The 22782-nt window shown below is 34.6% G+C and overlaps 1 protein-coding gene across 7 annotated transcripts in view; it reads right to left on the bottom strand.

Moving 5' to 3' along the window:
- The window catches only part of PCDH15 (protocadherin related 15), a gene marked incomplete at both ends in the record, with an annotated part of 736996 nt that overhangs the window by 314540 nt on the left and 399674 nt on the right, over nucleotides 1–22782 (bottom strand). For all 7 annotated transcript variants that reach the window (XM_079712493.1, XM_079712490.1, XM_079712491.1 and 4 more), the window contains 2 exons: nucleotides 4595–4801; nucleotides 22229–22341. In XM_079712493.1, the coding sequence (XP_079568619.1) occupies nucleotides 4595–4801; nucleotides 22229–22341 (320 nt within the window). The remainder of the gene's footprint in view (nucleotides 1–4594; nucleotides 4802–22228; nucleotides 22342–22782) is intronic.

Below are 22782 nucleotides of genomic sequence, written 5' to 3'. Positions count from 1 at the left end.
AGTACAAATATTTTTGTCTACTTTCTTTTTCAGTTTTACTGTGACCCTTAATATTCCTTCTGACTCAAAATCTAAACTGCTAATAACACCGCAAATCACCAATCTCTGCTACTAGTTCCTAAAACTTTGTCTTACTTTCTACTGAATTGAAGGAAGAAAACCACTTCATTTTTGGATAAACAGATCCAAGTTTGTCCCCTTCTTGGCATCTGCCCTGTGGCTTAGCTGTGTTCAAGAAAACCACCTCCTGGAATTACTACTTCTCTTTCATGCCTGATGCTTTATCTCTGTTTCTGTTGGTAATACCTGTATGAGGTGATGTGTCTTTGTCCTTATTCTTAAGTCCTTTATCCTTATGCTGATTAATTTCACTAACTCTGACATTCAAAAACTACTAGAATTTACCATGTAGTAAAATTCTTCCCTGCAAACTAAAAGGGCCTTGAAGTGTTCTTTTTTTAATACAGATCTTAAAATAACCTAGCAATGAACATATTTTACTTTTGAGAAGTAAAGAGCACTTGGCCTGGAAAAAAAATATGATTCAGAAGGACATAAATTCATCTTCAAACACATAATGACTAATCGAAAGATTTATTCTGTATACTGGCAAATGGAAGATATAAAGAATAATGGTTGAGTTACAAGAATGCTTGTTTCAACTTAATGTGATGAAAAGCTTTCTAGCAATTAGTTGTCCAACCATGGAATGGGCCATATTGTGAAACAGTTAATTCAATACCATTAGAACTGTTGATACATATGCCAGATATTCTCATTCCTTTACTTGTGCCTGAACTTATTAGTTTATTAAACAATTACTAGAACATACTAAGTTCTGGGAACTGTATTAGATCTTCAAGATACAAAAGTTATTAAGATCTAGGACCTATCCTCAAGGGATTTAAATTCAATGAGGGAGAAAGACACACACAATGATGTAAATATAACTTTAGAGAAATTCACCAAAAAGAGACACGCAACTCAGCTAATAGAATGCATAATCTAGAAAAGATTCTTAAATGAGGGTATGCCTGAGCTGAATTCCAAACACTGAGCATGTTATTCAAGCCAGTTCATGCAATGGAAGATGAAAGATTTCAAAAAAGAAAATGTAACAAACAAAGTAATTAGATAAGCAGTAGTTTGGTGTAATGCATGAAACCACAAGTAGTTGCTAAATGTAATAGGTGAAGCAGAAATTTTCAGAAAATGAGGCTGCATAAATGTTCAGTAGCAGAAAACCGTGCACATAGGCTTGAAATTTCTTCTGTAGCAAGTCATGAGAGTATACTAAGTAGAAGTGTGATATAGTAAGATTTGAGCTTTGAATAAATCATTCTAGTGGCTGAGTGAAAGATGGTTTTCAGTAAGAAAAAAAATGGGAGCAAGAAGATTAGGAGGCAATTTTAATAAAAGACAAATAGGTTGTAAGAGTGGAGAGAGAAAAAGAGAGTCAAGAAATATTCAGAGGACAAAACAGGAAGAATTTAAAGATTTCTTAATTGTCTTGAGTAAACAAAAAAATCAAGGATGACTCCTAGGTTTCAAGCTTGAGTGGCACAATGAAGTGTAACATCAATTCCTGAAGAATGGATTTTAATATAACATTTCACATAGTATAGGAAGTTGGATTAAATGATGTTTAACATTCTATGGACTTATTTAAAGTATAGATATATCGAAGTTGTATATGATATTTTAGAAAAATTTGTCACTAAGGATTAGATATACTTGTTCAGTTTCTAGGCACCTAATGACAATCACTCACTGCAGATGATTTTAGAAAGAGGATGGGCCTAAATAATAAATGGCCAGATAGACATTGTTTAATCACTTGACATTTCTGTAAAACATAGTAATTATGCCACTCTCCATGCACATGGCTTTATCTAAGGGAAATTTTCTCTCCCCTCCCATCCCCACCAGCCCCAAGTGAAGGAGCAGGCCAAGGTGGCAGTGACTGCTACCATATATCTTTTTGGGTCACTGGCATTTGAACAAAAGGCTGCAACTGGTAAATATAAGGCTCACAGTGTTATACTGCTATCACAGGGTAGAACCAACAGTCAAGCCCAGGTCTATCTAACTCCAAGGCACAAACTCTTAAGAACCATAATGTGTTGTCCCATCCCTTGGAAACATTCAGAGTATTTAATAGGCTAACTGAATTGTAAATCTTCAAGAGCAGAATTCTAAGTAGTGTTTTCCAAAGGTTTCAGACGCAGGAGCTCTCTCCACCCTAACTCAGTAATACCTTGAAGCTCCACTATCCTTTACAAAGTCCCTTAGAATGCAATTTTAACATTTGTAATTCTAAAGTGAATGACAATCCAGAAAAGTAAGAATGTATGCAAGCAAACATAGGGCTTAGTATGCAACCACTAAACAATATAAATGTACCAAGAAAGTACAAATACATAAATTTTGCCATTATGGAAAAACTAAAACTACATTTTTTTTTTAGGATTTAGCTTGTGCCAACCACTGTGTTCATGAAGGTGTGACTTAAACTATTAGAAATTTCCAAACTGACTAGTCACTGCTTAAAATATGATTATGCATTTAAATTAAAAACATGAAATAAAATCCACACCAAAATTTGTGGGACATAACTGGGCCTACAAAATATATTAGCTTAGCCAGGATAAAACTTCTTAAGGTGGTTCTGTGAGTTTTCTAGTGAGTATTCACTAAATGACCTGTGACTCATGAAACACATTAAACTTCAGGAAATCCCTAAACACTCTGTGATGTGGGATGTGAAATTGTGTATGTATACGCACTATTCTAGGAAGAAAGTCTATAGCATTAACAGCTGTTATCATAGTCAGACTACAGTCAGACTGTATAAAATAGAAAGGGGCTATCTAGACTAGTGATTAAAATCAATGACTTTATTTCCATTAGACCTTGGCTCAAGGTCTAACTCCACCATTTACTAATTCTGTGATCAGAGTAAGGCATTTAAAATTGCTTCAAATTTAAGGCACTTAAATTGCATTTAAATTTCTCTTTCTGCAATATGCAAAATTGCATCTATTATGTTTGCTGTGAAATTTAAGGGAATTAATGCAAGATAAAGCATTTACTATATTATCTGTCAGGTATTAAGAAATCAGTGTGAGTTAGCTATTGTTAAAACACATGATGAAAGAAAATGGGAGAGACTAAGAAGGGCAAAAAAGGTAGGATGAGGAAAAAAAAGAAATCAGAGAAAAATATAAAGAGTAAAATAAAATACATGGTGAGAAGAAGTGGAGTGCATGCAAGAGTTATCACCGCCTCTGCTAAGGGTTACAAAATTTTCCAGAAAGAAAAGAAAAGAATCTGGAAGTGCCCTTGTAATTTACTAAACTGATGACAAAATTCCATGTAATGAGATATTGGGGGATGTTCTAGAGCTGTGCTGTCTAATTAGCGACATGTGACTATTCACATTTAAAATAATTCAAATTAAACAAAATGTTAAAATTATGTTTTCAATCTAGTTACATTTCAAGTGCTCCATAGTCACACAGGGTTAGTGGCTACCGTGTTGGACAGAATAGCTACAGAATATTTCCACGATCACAAAGTTTTATCAGATGCTATTGAAATGGAAGACATTTCTGGGTCAGGACTTTGTAGGTTGCAAGTGACAGAAATCAGACTTAATGTACGTTAAAACAAAAAAAGATATTTGGGGAAATACCGTGGTAGGTCAGAGACAAAAAGGAAAATTTTTAAGGATTCATATAGATCTGGGGATATTACAGCCTAAAAAATTGGGACTCAGTAGGACTCCTCTCTGTATGTCTCTGTCAGGCTTCATTCTCTCCCAGTGACATTGGGCTTTCTCTATGATGTCAGCAAACTTGGTTACAATGGCTTCAGATTCATTTCCACTTCTTTAATACATGATGCCAAAGTCTTCCAGCTCCAATTTTGTTTTCTGTTCAATTCCGGGGGGGACTTTGACTGGACTGGTAAAAATTTTCTGTCCACTCTTTGTAGCAATCACTCTAGCTAAGGAGGTAAAATATTCTGATCTGCCCAATCTGGACAATTTCCCACTCCTTTAGTGAGTGTCAGTACCAGAAAAACAGAGGAAAATGATGTGTGGAGTGGAAGAGTGTTAGCATCAACATAGCCATTGGCAAAAGTGTGAGTGGGTCAGCTGCCCCAAAATGTGTTTTCTTTAATAACATAATGTCAGAAAAGTCCCCCAAATCACACTTCAGAGCTACCTTCATGATTTTTTATACTTATTGTGTAATGCCATTATTTTTTCCAATTAGTATTACATAGTTTAAAGCCAATGTTAATTAAAAAGACTGCCCTCGTACTTTAGCAAACTGCAAGAGAAACATTAATTTTCTCCCTTATACTGAATATCTGTAAACTGAAAAAGAACAGTTGCTGAATTCAAATTTACTTTTTTTTATAATAACCTTGATATGGAATTAAATTACAACCCTAAGACTCTCATTTATGCTGACTTTTTTTTCTATTCTATAGCTCATGCAACCATGTCTTTGTAATATCTCCCACTGGCATGAATATAACAAGAGATGTGTTAGCAAAATAAGAGCAAAAATTATATTTAACTTACATCTTCTATATCCTTGTCCAAAACTACAATTCTTAGAGGGGTGGTCAAATTCATACTGTCAGAAATAGTTGCTCCCACTGGGGCAGATTCCAGAATATAGCCTTGATAACTGGGCATTGTGAAATATGGGCTCTGATTGTTTTCATCCAGTATTTCAATATGCAGACTGGCAAAAGCAGGAAGAGGATGACCATTGTCCTGTTCAGCCTAAAAAAGAATATAAAAGATTAAAACATTGTATGTTATGGAATTCTTTTGGGGTGCTATTTTTCATACTATATGTAGGAATTCTCTTTTAATCTGGTATCATTACAGAAAGGACTACTTTAAAGTAAAGGACGCTTAGAAAACATGAGGAAATAAAAGTCCAGAGAGGCTTCATCAATTTTTGCTTTCCTGTCCTCAAACCCAGTGTATATTTCAAAAAAAAAATCATTGCAATAAACGTTTGTACCTCTCATGGCATATTATTAGAAAAAATAACAGCACTTAAATACATTTAGATAGAAAATTGAGAAGTGAAGATATTTGAGTGAATTGCTGATAAAATATTTAAATAAAAGACAGAGACAAATATTCATAACTCAAATAACGCATTGTGTTTATTTTTGCCTCTTCTATGTCTTCTGGTTCCACGGTAGTAATTAAATCCCCAAATAATTCATAATTCTACATACAATTAATAGATTAAAGCTATATTTGTTGCCCATGAAAAGTCCTCTAAAGACTCTTACATGGGACAGAGAAAATTACAATAAATTATTTTTAGTAGAAATGGAAATGTAAACATTATTTAACCATAAATATGTTATTCCAGTAAAATTAATATTCCTGTATTAGGAGTATGTTTGTTTTCTTGTTTTTTTCCTCCTATTCAGTTTAAAAATTTGATGACAATTTATATTTCCAATAAATTTTCTAAGGAAATCTCCATATGGTCATGCTATGAATGGGTGAACACCAACCCTTAACACCAACTCTTGACTTTCTGTTTTTGAAAAAATGCATCTTATTGTATAGCAATCCAAAATTTTTATTTAAAGGAAGATTTTATCACAACTGAGTTCTAGAAAATCTCTTCCAAACTTTAGAAGAAATCATTAACTTAATTCAATAGTATATATATATATATATATATATATATATATATATATATATATATATAAATAGATTCAAAATCTGTCATTTTTTTATTGATATGTTCCCCCATTGCTGCAATAGTTGTATTTTGAAATCAACTAAAAGTTAAATATTTTATTTTAAATCCTGGAGTGCTTTCCTACATGTAGCAGTGACATTTGGCCATGAAGGTTTATAAGCAGTTCAGATAGATATCTCTGATTGTTCATTATTGGGCTTCTGGAAGATAAGTTTTCACTTTTTTCTAGTTGTAAGTTTTAGTGTTTCTATCAATTGAGAGGGTATGTGACAAATCACAGTAATGTTTGGCAGAACCAGTGAGTTTGCACCAAGAAAAATCACTTCATGTTATTAGTAATATTTAAAAAAAAATAAAATATAATTTATGCTAATTACTGCATTGAAATTATGGTAATTAATAAACCCATTGTTAAATAATATTATATAAAGCATTGTTTAGAAAAAAAACTACATATCTTTGCTTTTTAAATATTTTGATAACTATTTCAATATATTAGATTTCCTTTATAATGTTATATACTTTATTTTATGCATTTAAATTTTCATACGAGAACAGATTGCTAGAGTGGTTAATGGTACAAAATGTTTATGAGCCCCTGCTCTGCATTAAAGACAATAGTCCTGGAATAATATGTAGCCTTTTCTGTAACTTTGTATCCTTCACTCATAACCATATGTGCTCCTGACCATCAGCATGGATAAGCTGTTTCTGTATCCAGTGGTTGTGATTAATTTGTGCTGAGACATGGATGTTCTTCTAGGAGTCCCCTCTGTGACATACAGCAGGCTTTCTGGACACAGTTGACCAGAGGAAAAGGTACAGTCCATGACTAGAAAACATCATCTTTCACTGTAGGAAACTAATTGGTCCATAACGGGCTCCAGCCCAATGACCTGGATCTAATTGAATCAGGAACAGTTCACACATGCTAGTCTCTCTCCCCTTATTTTGTATCTAATTGTTCTGAAAGTCATTAGGTTATGTCCTGGACACACTAATAATGCTATGAAAAGTCACAGATTTTATCATTTGTCCCCTTCCTCCAATAAACACACGCAACTTATGGATGGTGAGAGGAAAACAAAAAGCAAATTGTGTAACAATGAAAGAAGCTTTTATTTTACATTCAGCTCATATGATGTTAATTTTTACTGAAAGCTGGGAAGCCAGAAAAACATGTATTATTTGCATGATGGAAACAAAGTGATCAAAAAAAAGAGAAAGAAAACTCAAATTAGATCTATGGAAACAGCTGATTTGCCCATATCTTTAAAAATAACATGTAAAGACTCTGTCTATTATTTCCCTAACATTAGTTTGTTGTTAATATAAGTAATATTTTTGGATTGCTACTACATATTTTGTCCTCTTTGGGGTGTTTTGTATGTGCTAACCACGTATCTGTCCCCGAAGTCCACATTCTTAATCTCTATGCTATTTTGCCCCTCTAAATATGAAAATATATACTTTTGTGTTGATGCAAAAATAAAAACGTCAATTTTATGTTTAAGGCCATACCACATGTAAGTCACAGACAGAGTAGGGCCAAGACTCAGGTCTCCTGATTTATGAGAGCCTACACAGGGAAATTCAACACATGACTCTCTAATTTAGAGAATGCAAATGAACATCCAAATGTAAGATTGATGGGAAAAATTAGTGGCAGGAAAGAAAATCAGTAAAGTAGATATTCCAGATTGAATTAGAGATAAAATATGTCACTTAAAACAAATTATCATGCTTTTCTCTTTAGAAGGTTCATGCACGAAACCTATCATCCAATCCTCTCTTCCGTTTAATATAAATAGGAATTATCAAAAGTCTTACTTATTCTGTTCCCCTGTAGTCTCTAGTAAATGAGATGAGAAGCATAAAAAAGCAGGTCAAATGAAACAAGGTAGTATTTAAAAAATCATCTAATCCCATAAGACAACTTTATTTATATCTACAAAGTCTGTAGTTACAAATTAAACATTATATTTAAAAGCCAGGCTTTGCTTGGAGAATTTCTGGGCATGAGTCCCATTTTCAGTAATGAGACCAAAGTAAAACTAAAGCCAAAATGGGAGAAGTATACAAAATATACTATTTAGTTACTTTGGAGAGCAAAACATTAAAAGAAACAAGCTACTCCATTTTCAATATTAAGACAAGCAAATATTGATAACCTCTTAGCTCCCTGAACCAGAGGACGGAGAATACAGACTAACTTTTGTCCTACTGGCTTATGGCAAGCAATGTAACAAATTCCATGATCTCTAGTATGAACCCTTTAAAGTAGATACAACAATTTAGGGGAAAAAAAGAAAATAGGAAGGATATCAAGACATTTAAATACATTCTAGGAAAGAAGAAATAAATAACTTTTTTCCTGGGAAGTCAGGAATTATTTATTATGCATCTATAGTGCCCACTTTTTACATTTTTGTGTTTGCTTTTGTCTACACTAATTCTTTCCAATTTTTCCTAAGTCCACTTCAGTTAGGCTTTTCCCCACCACTCAAATACAGCTGTTCTTGTCAAAATTACCAGTAATTCCTACATTGCTAAACGCAATATTTATTTTTAATCCATATCTTACTTAACCTACCTTCAACATTTAAAACATTATTCACTAGTCTTTCAAGACAACACTCTCTCTTGGTTTTCTTCCAATACTACTATCAGCTTCTTTTCATTCTCATTTTCTGGTTTCTCCTTTCTTCTCCAACTTAAAATTGGGGTGGCCCTGGAGTCAGGTCTTAGTCATGTTCTCTTCTTCTTACTCACTTCCTTGCTAATCTAGTCTAATCTCATGGTTTTAAAAATCTCAGTAACTAACCCTAAATAGATATTTCTCCAAAGAAGACATACAGATGGCCAACAAATGCATGAAAATATGCTCAACATCACTAATTATTAGAGAAATCAAAACTACAGTGAGGTATCATCTCACACTGGTCAGAATGGCCATCATTAAAAAATCTGCAAACAATAAATGCTGGAGAGGATGTGGAGAAAAGGGAACCCTCCTACACTGTTGGTGGGAATGTAAATTGGTACAGCCACTATGGAGAACAGTATGGAAGTTCCTTAAAAAACTAAAAATAGAACTACCATATGACCCAGCAATCCCACTCCTGGGCATATACCTGGAGAAAAACATAATTCAAAAAGATATATGCACTGCAGTGTTCATTGCAGCACTATTGACAATAGCCAGGACATGGAAGCAACCTAAATGTCCATCAACAGAGGAATGGACAATGAAGATGTGGTACATATATACAATGGAATATTAGCCATAAAAAGGAATGAAATAGTGCCATTTGCAGAGATGTGGATAGACCTAGAGATCGTCATACAGAGTGAAGTAAGTCAGAAATAGAAAAACAAATATTGTATAATATCGCTTATATGTGGAATCTGGAAAAATGGTACAGATGAACTTATATTTAAAGAGAACAAAGTTATGGATACCAAGGGGGGAAGGGAGGGGGTGGGATGAATTGGGAGATTAGAATTGACATATATACACTACTATGTATAAAATAGATAACTAATGAGAACCTACTGTAGAGCACAGGAAACTCTACTCAATGCTCTGTGGTGACCTAAATGGGAAGGAAATCTAAAAAAGAGAGGATATATGTATATGTATAACTGATTCATTTTGTTGTACAGCAGAAACTAACACAACATTGTAAAGCAACTATATTCCAATAGAATTTTTTTAAAATGTCAGTAACATAATGACTCCCAATTTCTACCTCCAGCTTGGAGTTCTGAAAGTCCAGAATCTATATACAACTGTATATGTAATAACTCTGCTTAAATAATAACTATAAAGATAGTTATTATCTAATTATTATAGTTATTAGGTAACTACAGTAATAATTATTTTAAAATAACTATTAAATAATATGTTTATTAGATACCTGATATCTAATAAACATTTCAAATGTAACCTCTGAAAAAATGAAATTCTCATCTCCCACCACACAAACCTACTCCACAGTCTTTCCCACTTTAATAGCAGCTCCATTCTTCCAGTTGCTCAGGCCAAGAATCTTGGAGTCACCTTTACTCCTTGGTTCTTTTCACACTTCATGTCTAATCTATGAGGACATTTTATTGACTATAACTTCCAAATATATGCAGGATATAACTACTTCTCACCTCTTCCACTATTACCACCCTGGTAGGGGCCAACCTACTATCATCTGCCACCTGGATGATTTACAATTCTCCATCAGCTTCTACCCTTGCCAGTAGCCCATTCTTTTATGTACAGCTCAGTGATTTTGTTAAATATTAGTCAGATCAAGTCACTTCTCTCATTAAAACCTCTCAATGATTTCCAATTTGACTCAAGCCTACGGGATCTGACCTCTTATTGCATTTATCATATTCTCCTTCTCACTAAATATGCTCTGACCATACTATATGCTGTTCCACTAAAAATCAGGCATATTCTTACCTCAGAACCTTTGCGTTGGCTGTTCCCTCTACCTCAAATGCTATTCCCACAAATGTCCACATGAATCACATATCTTTTTCCACATGGCCTACATTGACCACCTCATTTAAATTATATCCCCAGCACTGGAATTTACAATGTAATTTGCTTTTTTTTATAGCACTTAACAGATAAAATATTTCAAAATTTGTTTATTATACTTGTAATTTATTGTCAGAATTATTCCACTAGAATATAACTTTCAAGATATCACGGATGTGTGACTATTCTGTTAATGTTTACTTCCCAGGCTTATTGTAGTATCTAACATTGAATAGTCTGTCAATAAGTACTGAATGAATAATTTTTTTTTTTTTTTTTTTTTTTTTTTGCTGTATGCGGGCCTCTCACTGTTGTGGCCTCTCCCGTTGCGGAGCACAGGCTCCGGACTCGCAGGCTCAGCCGGCCATGGCTCACGGGCCCAGCCGCTCCGTGGCATGTGGGATCTTCCCGGACCGGGGCACAAACCCGTGTCCCCTAGGATCGGCAGGTGGACTCTCAACCACTGCACCACCAGGGAAGCCCTGAATAAATGTTCTTTTGGTAAGAAAGTCACACACTACTGCAAAAGCAAATGATGCTGTAATGAAAAGGTGGATTAGCAGAGTGATATTTGTCTCCCAGTCTATATCTAACCAACTTCACAATACCTGTTAAGTCCCTTACCCTCCCTTAATCACAGTAAATGACAATTTACAAGACAACTTGATTGTGTGACAACAGTATATTCGAATTCAATTCAAATACATTCAATTGTGTGATACAATATATTCAAAATACTTACAAAAATTGCCTTGCAAGAAAATGTCTTGCTCAATAACTGTTAGTGTTATTATTGTTATTAAAAATAGTTTAAAGAAAATCTCCTGCTTGGAGTGATAGATGGGGAAAGAATTTAAAAGTTTTTTAAAAATTAATAATTTGTGTTTCCATCTTCTCATTTGATAATATATAATCAATGGATTTTATACTCCAAGAAATATTTCATGTCAGCAAACTTTAGAAGAAAAAACAATTCTTATGTTAATGTAATTAACTGTAGTTTTATTTTAAAATGTAAATTAAATGTTGCAACTAAAAAGGTAAAACCACACTTTAGTCTTGATAATTCTGATAATTTTGCATTTTTCCTATATTTATAATATTTAAAAATAAAAATGGAATTATATTGTACGTAAAAAAAAATCCTTTCTCTATGCATCTGTAAACCTAACCCTTTATTGCAACAAATGTCTGAGCATCATTCTTCACTAGACCTTTAAATTCTATGAGAGGGTAAACACTGTAAATTTGTCTGTTTCATACATTGCTAAATGTTTGGTCAGTTCCTGATATATGGAAGAATTCAAAAATAGGTTTGTTGTGAGTTTTGTGTATTTTCAATTTCAATAGGCTATGTATGTCTTTGCTTTACATAAATATTTTCTACAAATAAAATGAATGTGCCATGATTTTAATCCCCATTTTATAGATATTTACGGAGGAGTTGTTTTGGACATTCAAATGAAGTGAAATAAATTTTTGTGAATGTATAACATGAACACCTTAAGTTATGTGAATGCCATCTTTATTTGTGCATTTTAAAGGTTTTTCATATCTAACTAAGCTTACCTACAGATAATTGGTACTGATATGCATTCCTGCCAGTCATATAAAGATATATAAAGGGCCACAACCTATCTTCCTCACTCACCAATTGTGGTTCCCTGTTAATAGAAATGAGGGCTGTGAATAGGTGATCTACAGTCTTCCAGAATTTATCAACTTTTACATATAATACATATACAAATAAGCTGATATATATTTTTAGATACGGGGAGGTTTATAAAATGGGCAGTGGTTTAAACAAAGAGATGTTTGCTCTGATTTGCTTTGTTTTTCACTTAGTGCATGACTTAGACACATTTTCTTGTCAGACTGAGGCAAATTGATTACTTTAGCAAGGTTCTGACTGAGTACACTCTTATAGTGCATTAACACACTTTTTTATTTGCCAGTTTTCTTGCCTGTCTCTCCTATTAAACTATAGTCTTTAATCTCTAGTTCTTATGACCTGTTTGACCAATTTTCACAAACATCGGATACCTTAAGAAGGAAGGGGGATGGGGGGAGGCAAGGGGAGGGGAGAAGAGAAACAAGGAACAAAGTATGGATGAAAGGAGGAGGGAAGGAAAACAAATGGCAAAGCCATTTCTCTATATACCAGTAGTAAATGACAGGTAACTTTCAAAAATTATGGCAACCAGATAGGGCAGTGGTTCTCAAACTTTAGTTTACATAAGACTCAGCAGGAAAGCCTATTATAAAGCATATTCCCACATCCTCCCCACAAAGATTCTGATTCATATATCTTGGACAGGGATAAGAAATCTCCCTTTGGGGGTTTCCTTGGTGGCGCAGTGGTTGAGAATCTACCTGCCAATGCAGGGGACAAAGGTTCGAGCCCTGGTCTGGGAGGATCCCACATGCCGCGGAGCAACTAGGCCCGTGAGCCACAACTACTGAGCCTGCGTGTCTGGAGCCTGTGCTCCGCAACAAGAGAGGCCGCGACAGTGAGAGGCCCGCGCACCGCGATGAAGAGTGGCCCCCGCTTGCCACAACTAGAGAAAGCCCTCACACAGAAACGAAGACCCAACACAGCAAAAATAAATAAATTAATAAACTCCTACCCCCAACATCTAAAAAAAAAAGAAAGAAATCTCCCTTTTTATCAAACTCCTTGGGTGGTTATAATGTGAGTACTTTGAAAGACACCCTTCTGGGTCTGGTTACTTCATGCTTGAGCTATGCCCACACTCGAATTTCTGGAAAATCTTTCTTTGTAGTCCTACTGGTTAGCAAAGATGACCAGTAAGGCTCCATGACAATACTGTATATCCAATAAAACACTGGTGTCATGTAGCAGACTTAACTAGCTTCTGGTAATTGATGCTACATATAATACTACATTCAAATGGGCAGGTTGAGTGCCACTAAAAATGTTTTATGATTGTAGCATAACAAAGGATTGCATGTATATAAATGTGAATATTCTGCACATAATAAATTCAGTCTGCTACTGTTCATAGGTCAAGATCAAATCTTCTTGACATTTCAGTTCTTAATTGAAATTTAATTATGTATTATTCTATGCACACACACATATGTATGTACATATTTCTGATTATGTTGCTCTCAAATGAAAGATTCTTCCATGTTTTCTAAGAAAACCTAAGAAGTGGGAATATTGACAAAACCTTCCATCCAGTTCTCCACCTGGAAACACTGGTAAGGTCTTTGACTAGGTTAGTTGACTAAGTTAGGGTTTTAAGATCTGTAAGATCTAGGGATATTCATTTGTGTATGTGGACCTATAAATTTTATCTCACATTTCACCATATCCCAATGAAAATAAGACTGAAAGTTCTGGTGTCTGATGGGAAAGTACTACAGGGAAAATCTTCATTTAATCTTTATGGAAACTTCTACAACTGCAGGCTCAATCAGGACCTCTGACATGTATTTATTTACTTATTTGTCTGTTTCTTTAATTACTATTTTAATTTTATACTGCCTTACCAAGTTCCCAAGTGATTTTAAAATATGGCTATATCTCAAATCTAAGTTTCCTGAAAATCACATGGGCGTCTTGATTCAGTGGATAGAGCCCTAAAATGTTCCTTTCAAAAACAAGCACATCACATGATCTTAACATGTCCAATCAATAGCCCTTTGAGAATCAATTGCTGTCTAGCATTTTGACTCCTCTCACACATGTTTGTAGGCAGCTGTTACACTCAAAAAAAGCCAAGGTGGAACACCTTAGGTCAATTCTGCTCTAGCCTCTTATGCAAGCTGTTACTGTTTTCAGCCTTTAAGTAAAGTCTCAAATTTCAGTTTGGACTTGAGGGTCGGAAGTAAAAGTGGAGGAAACTCACTTATATAAGGGAGTTCTCCACAGGATCCTGTTCAGCTCACTAAACTCTACAAGGGCTGGGGGTTGAATCCCCAGTGACTGTAAAAGGTTACATTTCTCTTCTTTGTACACACAGTTTTCTTTTGGAATGTCTTAAGGAGAGATGGCTGTGGTAAGCCTGTGTTCCCTGGATCAAAGATCATATTAATATTTCCGACTAATTAATAATTAAAATAAGTGCATTCTATTGCTTCTTGACCCTTGTTATACTATTATATTGCTTTAAAACCTACAGAAACTTCATTTATTTAAACTTTACTACTCTAAAAATTAAAGAATACATAGTCTGACAACAGCCTATTTATGACAATTACTAAAAATATTTAAGAACTTGCAAAACCATAAAATAATTTATCAGATAAAACACAAAGAATTGTTTTGTATCTTATACAACTGATTTGTTTGTAATGCCATAAGCATAGCAAAAGAGTGCATTTCTGTTTGGAAATAAAAACATTTTCTGTTTGACAAAAAAGAAAAGATATCTTTACCAGACAGACTATAAACAATGCACTCCCAAAGAGGTTTATAATATGACAAAAAATAATATTGACACATTTCCCATCTAGAAAATATTTTTAAAGTACATTCTATCTTCATTTGATGTAAGAATATGACCACTGGGCTTCCCTGGTGGCGCAGTGGTTGAGAGTCCACCTGCCGATGCAGGGTACAAGGGTTCGTGCCCAGTCCTGGAGGATCCCACATGCCGCGGAGCGGCTGAGCCCATGCGTCCAGAGCCTGGGCTCCACAATGGGAGAGGCCACAGCGGTGAGAGGCCCGCGTACCACCAAAAAAAAAAAAAAAAAAATATGCCCACTGTGTTTATAACTTATTGCAATGAAAACATGAATCCTTGGAGCTTCTGTATATTTTTCAATAATAAAAATCTTTCTCTGTGCTTAAAGCTTGAGATATAAACTGACACTAGAATGACTAAGGCAATTTTGAATGATTTAAAGAAGAAAAACCCAGTTGCTCCCGGAGAGACCACAGATTCAGAAAACTCCTGCCAAGCACAGATATATCACACTACTTGGCTGGTGGTTTGAACATGAGAATCATCTTGGCTATAAACAGCATGGTGAGCCAGAGACAAAATTATGATCGTGATGGTGTAGTAACTTTTTTCTGGAGTGTTTCTAATTCATGTTGTATTCCCCTTATTTTGCCCTGCCCTTCACTTCCTCATCCAGCAAATGTCTATGCTGGATTCTGATTCCATTCCCACAGAGTATTCTCTCCACTAGGAGAAAGCTCTCTTCTAAGGTGCCTTTGTGAACTGGTGGACTGGAATAGTCCATCCTGGAATATTTGAATTTCAAAAAATCATCAGTATACAAAAAAAGTCTGTCTCTAAGTGGGTTATTTTTCAGAGCCTGGAAGGTAATGAGAATGGGAGTTTTTCCTATGTACTAGTCTGTTCTTGAGAAAAAACTAGTGTAAAGACCTGTTTAGCTTTCAAGTCTTTAGATATACCCTTTTAATTTCATTTGCTATGCAACAACCAAGAAGCCTATGAAGAAAGATTACTTGAGAACATTCATGTAGGAGGGTTAAGGTAGTTTCTGTGTGTGAAGGGGTGTGTAGTGGGGAGATATGGTAAGGTCTGCTCAGAGTGTCTTTAACGTGAACATTCTACAATATTTAGACTTGCTGTTGTACTCTTACAATGACCTCTGCTGACAAGAGGGCCTTGCCAAAATCAAGGGACTGTGATGAGAAAGGATAAATTGCTTCTCTTCTTCCAAGCAGTTGCAGGTCACCTTGTGAAGAAAGAGGCCAAGTAAAATATCACTTCTGTGTGTCTTTTGTCAGCTTGCACATTTGGACAGCCACTATATTCAACTGCTGTATTCTATTTCTGTTCTAACTAACCTAGCAGGATGAATGACAACATGAGAAAAGAGGACACCATATATTCTTTCCTTGTATTAATTTCCATAATTGTCATAATAGTCAATTAATTTAGCCTAGTACTTAGAAGTTTTAGACATGTGAACAAGCAGGAGTAAACAAAAGGATACAGTGTTCTTTCTGAAGAAACAAACATAATGTTTTATGTGACAATCTACTAAACTGAAAAAAATAGAACGTAAAACTAAAAGATGAACATCTAGCAAATGTATCAAATATGTCAGTGGATTTCTAAAAGTGTATTATCCATTAAAACATCAATGGAGGGATTGTTGTTTCATTACTGATAAGAACTAATACCTGAAATTTCTGTGGGATAATTTTCTCTAAAACATACAAAGGAGTTTCACTCTTAATAGACTTAACTTCCTTACCTTATAGATCTTGCTACTGGGCAGAGGAAGTGAGCTTACTTTTCACTTAACTGCTGAACTAAGATGTGATATATGTGTATTTTATCCTTTCAGTGGGAATCCATAAGAATAGGGAGAGACATATATGGCTAGAATATTTCCAGAATTATGAAAGTATGTCATTTATAGAATTTGTCTTTCTTCCTATGGCTGGACAACATCAGTTCTGATTTTTTTTTTCTTATTATAACCCTGACTCACTGAAAGATCCTATTCAACCTTTCTCAAAGGGAGCATCTAAGCCCTTCTTCTCTCCTTTTAATTACTCTATTTGTGTGTGTCTCTCTCTTTTTTTTTTTTTTGATAAACTGACAATCCATACACCACAGCAGAATGATAGTAACTTATACTTCACATTCTCCTTAACAGATTTAATGAATTTTGATAGCTCTCTCATGTTCATGGTGGATGCCATCCTTTTTATTTTGAGAAGTGATGACTAATGATCTGTGACTTCTTACTCTGTCTGTCTGCCCCTAATGCCTGATCTTTCAAATCAACAAAGTTTTCTGTTGGAATTTCATGTAGTGGGCAGTTTATCAACTGGCTTGAAGGCAATATGGAGCAGCATGATCTATTTTTTGTGTTAGCAGTATCTATTGGCAATGTGGGGAGATGGACAGGATGCATGAAAAAGAGGCTAAAATATTAGAGATCACTTGTGTGAGATGATGGGCCTTGAGGATGAAACCTAGAGAACTGCAGTGGGCATGGAGAGTTGGGGGAGACATTCAAGAGAAATTCCAGATGTATCTGGATAGGACTTGAAAAGTGAATGGATAGGGCCATACAGGAGCTGGTGTCTCAGAAGAACTGGGAACTCCTAGCTTGGGTGACAAGCTGATTGTAATATTATTAATTGAAATAAAGAAGCCGAGGTTTCAAACAGATGTATATACTTTACTACGTTAGTTTGATGCAATTGCAAAATACTAGGAGTAGTTATTCATCCAGTACTTGGAAATACAGATGTAGAAATCAGAAGGGAAATATGTCTAAAAGTACAATTTCCATACTTTCCATACCTCTTCCTTTAGGCAAAGCTTTCATACATTTCTATCTCCTCAACACCAAGCAAAATATCAGGCACTCAGAAAGGATGTGGCAAATTGAAAACTAGCAAATGTCATATGGCTTAAAGATAGTGAATCCTAGTTACCCATTATATTCCTAAGCAGTAAAGTAAAATTGATACCATTATTCAAATAGAGGCCAAATATTTTCTAGGGTTGTGGCATTAGAGATTCATGTGGAGGATCAAGGGCTGTAGTCGCTGTTCTTGTAGGCCTCAATCATTTCTTGCACGCTGTTGTCCTGTGACTCTCAAATTACTAAAGCAAAGTAACTCGCCAGGAGAACTGGCAAATTAACTCTACTATTCAAGCTCACCAGTTTCAATTCTGTGGCTCATTTACTGTGTAAAATATGTATATTTTCCTTAGAAGGAGATTTTTTTGTTTGTTTGTCTAAATACAGTCATAATAGCTTTAAACTGTCTTAATATAGGTATGGCTTTTTTCCAGGGATTGAATTTATTCGAGAAGTTCCTTGCACCTTTATTCTTGACAGAGGCAGGATAAAATTCTATCAAATACATGCACTTTCAAATATATGTATTTAAATGCAATGAAGATGCAGTACCCAAATCCATCAGCCTTAAAAGATTTACTGTGCCAGGGAGAAAGCCATTACAAGAAATATGTATTGAGCACTTTTATACATTGTACGTGGATAGGCGTATGGGCTTGGGCCACAATGTTGAAGAAATATATTACAATCTGCCCTCCCTCCTATAAAGGTCAGGGGAAAATAAACAGGCAAATTCTATATAGAACGATCAAAGCTACCACAGGGACTAGTAGGATGCAAGGAGGGGCTTCCGATCAGTGGTCATGCCTTTCCAGAGGAACAGTCTGTCTTGGCATAAGCAGCATCAATGAAATATCAGTGTGAATTAGACTGCTGATTAAAAAAAAAAAAGGAGGAATGATTCAGGAAGAACAGCAAATGCCTGGAGGCTAGAAAGAGCATGGTGAGTTTAAGGCAGTGCAAGTGGTTGAGTATGGCTGGCACAGAAAGTATGCGGGGTGACTGATGAGAGCTTAGGGTTAATTATGCCCATTATGTGGAAAGAAAAGATGTTAAAGGTCAGCCTGCTAGGCAGTATAAGTAGGTCAATGAACAACAACATGAAAATCAGAGGGACCATGATACAGTGATATTTGTGGTATCATTGTGACCCTTTCTATTAGTTGTTAATTAAAGAGATTTAGACAGGTACTTCCCTGGTGGCACAGTGGTTAAGAATCCGCCTGCCAATGCAGGGGCCACGGGTTCAAGCCCTGGTCCAGGAAGATCCCACATGCCGCAGAGCAACTAACCCCATGTGCCACAACTACTGAGTCTGTGCTCTAGAGCCTGCAAGCCACAACTGCTGAGCCCTCATGCCACAACTACGGAAGCCCATGCGCCTAGAGCCCGTGCTGCGCAACAAGAGAAGCCACCGCAATGAGAAGCACGTGCACTGCAACAAAGAGTAGCCCGCGTGCAGCAATGAAGACCCTACGCAGCCAAAAATAAATAAATAAATAAAAGAAAGTTTAAAAGAAGAGCGATTTACACAAAAAAAATTATGTTTGAGCAACTGAAAGACAGTGAATTATTGATAATTTATCCATTTAATGCTTGTATTAGATGCCCAGAGTATAAATATATAAATTATTAATATATTTTTTAAAATTCTGTACTTCTAATAATGAAGATTAATGTTCTGGGCTTTGTTAGAGACACTCCATGCATGAACTAATTCATCATCATCTGGAATCTAAAATGTGCTTTCATATTTCTATTGCATAATTGTTTTTTGCTGTATAACTATGGTGATCACATAAACTTTCATCCAAACTGGGACATTTTTGAGGGTGAAAGATGTGTTATGAATAATTACACAAGGCAATAGGCATACATATGAACTGTCCTGGGCAAACCCAGGACTGGCTATGATTCTTATTCAAAATGTGTGTTTCATTTTAAAGTGTGCTTAAATGATTGCAATTATGTAAAATTTGGAATAGTGTTTTGAAATGGAACACCCTTTTCTCTTTTAATTAGATGTGTTTTAATCCTTTAATATTCTAAAGTTGGTGAACTACTCCATTTTGCCTTCCTAGTTTCACCTTCACATTTTTGTCAGTATACTTAGTAAATAACTGGCAGAAATAGATAAAATGAAGATGATAAATTTCTAATTTGTGACACCAGCTGTTAAATGTGCATACAGCTTTTTAAAGCAGAATTCTTCTTCAAAGTCTAAAAGAGGATACTTCATTGTATTTTATTTTTCCTTAGCTTCCAAAACAGAAATTGGGATCAAGTCCAATAAAAAAAAATTATGGCCAATGAAAAATGAAGCATTATTAAAATAAGAAAAAGGGAAGAATTTGAAAGACTTACTGCAGAGGAGAACTACCAGATTGTAGCACTTCAATGGATCCTTATACAAAGACACAATACTCAGCTAATATTCAAGCAAGTGGCACATTATTATTCTTACAGATTGATACCTTTGCTTATTATCCCCTTGACTGCACACAAAACACAATAATTTGAATCTAATAATGTCGGTAAAAACTTCCATTAATAATATAAAGTGTTATTAAAACAAAAAAAAATTATCGTGGCCTGTCCCAATTGATTTTTGTTTCTATAATTGATAGACTGAGTTTCACTATACCTTGGTACACCAGGACAACTAACTTTGATAATAAAGAAAAATAATTGATTTCAGATTTCAAGTGGGGCAGTTTGGAAACAGTGCTTTGTCAACTCCCACAGAGTGTAGCACTACAGGGCTCCAGGTCGATCCACAGGAGACAATGGAAACACATTTTAGAGTTTTATATAGTCCAATGATAATTAAAATAAAACCGTGCAAGATGAATCTCATGCGTGACTATTTTACATAAATGGTAAAAAGAGCCCTTCTTTGTTGAATGACTCCCAAACCCCTACTGAATGAAATCCAAGGAAATTGCAGTCGAACATAAGGCTCTCTCCAAGGTCTGCCTCTATACCTCATTTCCCTGTTAACTGCTCGTAGCCTGGTACATCATGCCTCCAAGCTTTTGCTTCTGTTCTTCCTTATGGTCAAACATATTTCCTGCTTTCATTCATTAGCCAAAGCCATCCAATACAACACTGAGCTTGGGATAATCCCCAGAAAATCTTCCCTGAGTCCCAGATTAATTTAAATATCCTTAATCTGTGCTTCGTTAGAGCTTTTACATTGCCTTCCTGTTAGCAGTTGATGTGTTGTATTTGATTTATCAGCTTATGTGATTCTTTTCCCTTCTAGACTACCCATTCTTCAAGGACAAAGAAACACTAAATAAATACAGAATCTAGTGTGTATAACATAATCGGTGCTACCGAAATATGTCCTAATTTGAGCTAAAATTTAAATGTATTGATGTATTATTGTTTGCAGTTGCACTGACAGATAATTAAACCAGAAAACCATTTCTAAGGAACTGCATCTTGGTGAAGTGAAATAAGTATGGCTTTAGCTTAGATAAACTTAAATTTGAATTTCAATTCTGCTGCTTATTAATGATGTAACTTTGATTCAGTCACTTGCCCTATGTGAAATTTAGTTTTGACATTTGTACCCATAAGCATAGTACTAAGTACTAAGGTTGTGGCTATAAAATATACATAAAACACCTTGTACAATGTACATGCTCAGTAAGCTTCTTAACCTTACTTCCTTTCAACACTTTTAAATGAAAAAAAAATGCCATAGGGCTGCATATCTATATCTATTTGTTGTATGTTTAGATATGAAAAAGTCAGACAATACACACTAGACATACTGTGTGTCCTTGCTTATTTCTGTTCTTTTACTTAAAATGCTTTTCTCCTAGCCCAGATCTCTATTTGGTAAATTCATACTCTTCCTTCACTGCTCAGCTCAAATCTTACCTTCTCAGTAAAGTCTCTAAGAATTAACGGATAGATCATCTGGGTTTCCACAATACCTTTGTAATGATATTATTACAATATATTATATATTATTAAATCAAAATTGTAATGCCAAATGGATTCCCTTAGCTTTGAAAAATTTTGTGGTTGAAGATCATTTTTCAAAATAAAGAAATAATGAAACATATACTAAAATAATTTCTGGACAAGCAAGATCTTTTCTTTTTAGTTTTGAAAAAGCAATAACATTAAAAAACATAACACATTATTAAAATAAAAATATATATAAAGCCAGGCACTTTTTAAATACATTCATTGGTTAAGCTTTTGTGGTCAAAAATTAAATCCACTTGGTAAAAAACAAACAAACAAACAGAAACCTAAACTAAATGTTAGAAGATGTAATAAATTATAGTATGTAGAATTACACACATTTGACCAAGGCATTTATTACATATAAAAATATCAGTATTTGAATAGCACTGTAATATAAAAAGTTATGTTAAAGAAAAGCAACACGATGTATTAGAACAGTTGCACTTCACCTTTTTAAAGAAAAATTGGCTAATTGCAGTTCAAATTAATTTTAATTTTTATAGCTTAAAAGTCCCTACAGTAGCCTCTAGAGGATTCGTTGATAAACACAAGAACATTAGAACATTAGCTATATTTATAAACCCAAGAACATTAAGCAATTAGTTAAATTTACCTTAATAACCAAATCAAACTTCTGGTGAAAGTCTCTATTTACTGGCTCCAGGAGACTAAGTTCTGCAGTCCTTGGATGCATATGAAAAAATCGTGGGTAATCCTCAGGAGTCCCTGAAAGACATTGATATTTCAACACTTAATTGAGAACAATAAGTAATATTTGTATTTGCTATATCTATTTCCCTTCATTAACTGAGGAAGAAAATCATAATTTTATTAGTAAATTAAGTTTCAAAATTATACAATCTAGGGAAAGCAGATGCAAATGTGGTATATCATTCATTAGTTTATGAGTAAGAGGGCGAAAATACTTGTTTGGATGATTTTCCAAATATCTTTTATTAAGTGAGTGCTTTAATTAATTTGAAACTTCATCACATAAAAGAGATATAAAGTGTATTGAGAACAAATTTTGAATTATAAAATTGTATTTTAGTGGTACATAAATCTTAATTATAATCTGCATGGTCTTTCACCATGTCTTGTGACAATGACTAGTAATTTGTACCAAATATCAAGTTGCTTGGAAATTAAAATAAGAATATTCTGTTC

The sequence above is a fragment of the Hyperoodon ampullatus genome, assembly GCF_949752795.1.
Source record: "Hyperoodon ampullatus genome assembly, chromosome: 1".
Lineage (NCBI taxonomy): Eukaryota > Metazoa > Chordata > Mammalia > Artiodactyla > Ziphiidae > Hyperoodon > Hyperoodon ampullatus.
Note: the sequence above shows the minus strand (reverse complement) of the source record. Positions and strands in the feature narration are given on the sequence as shown.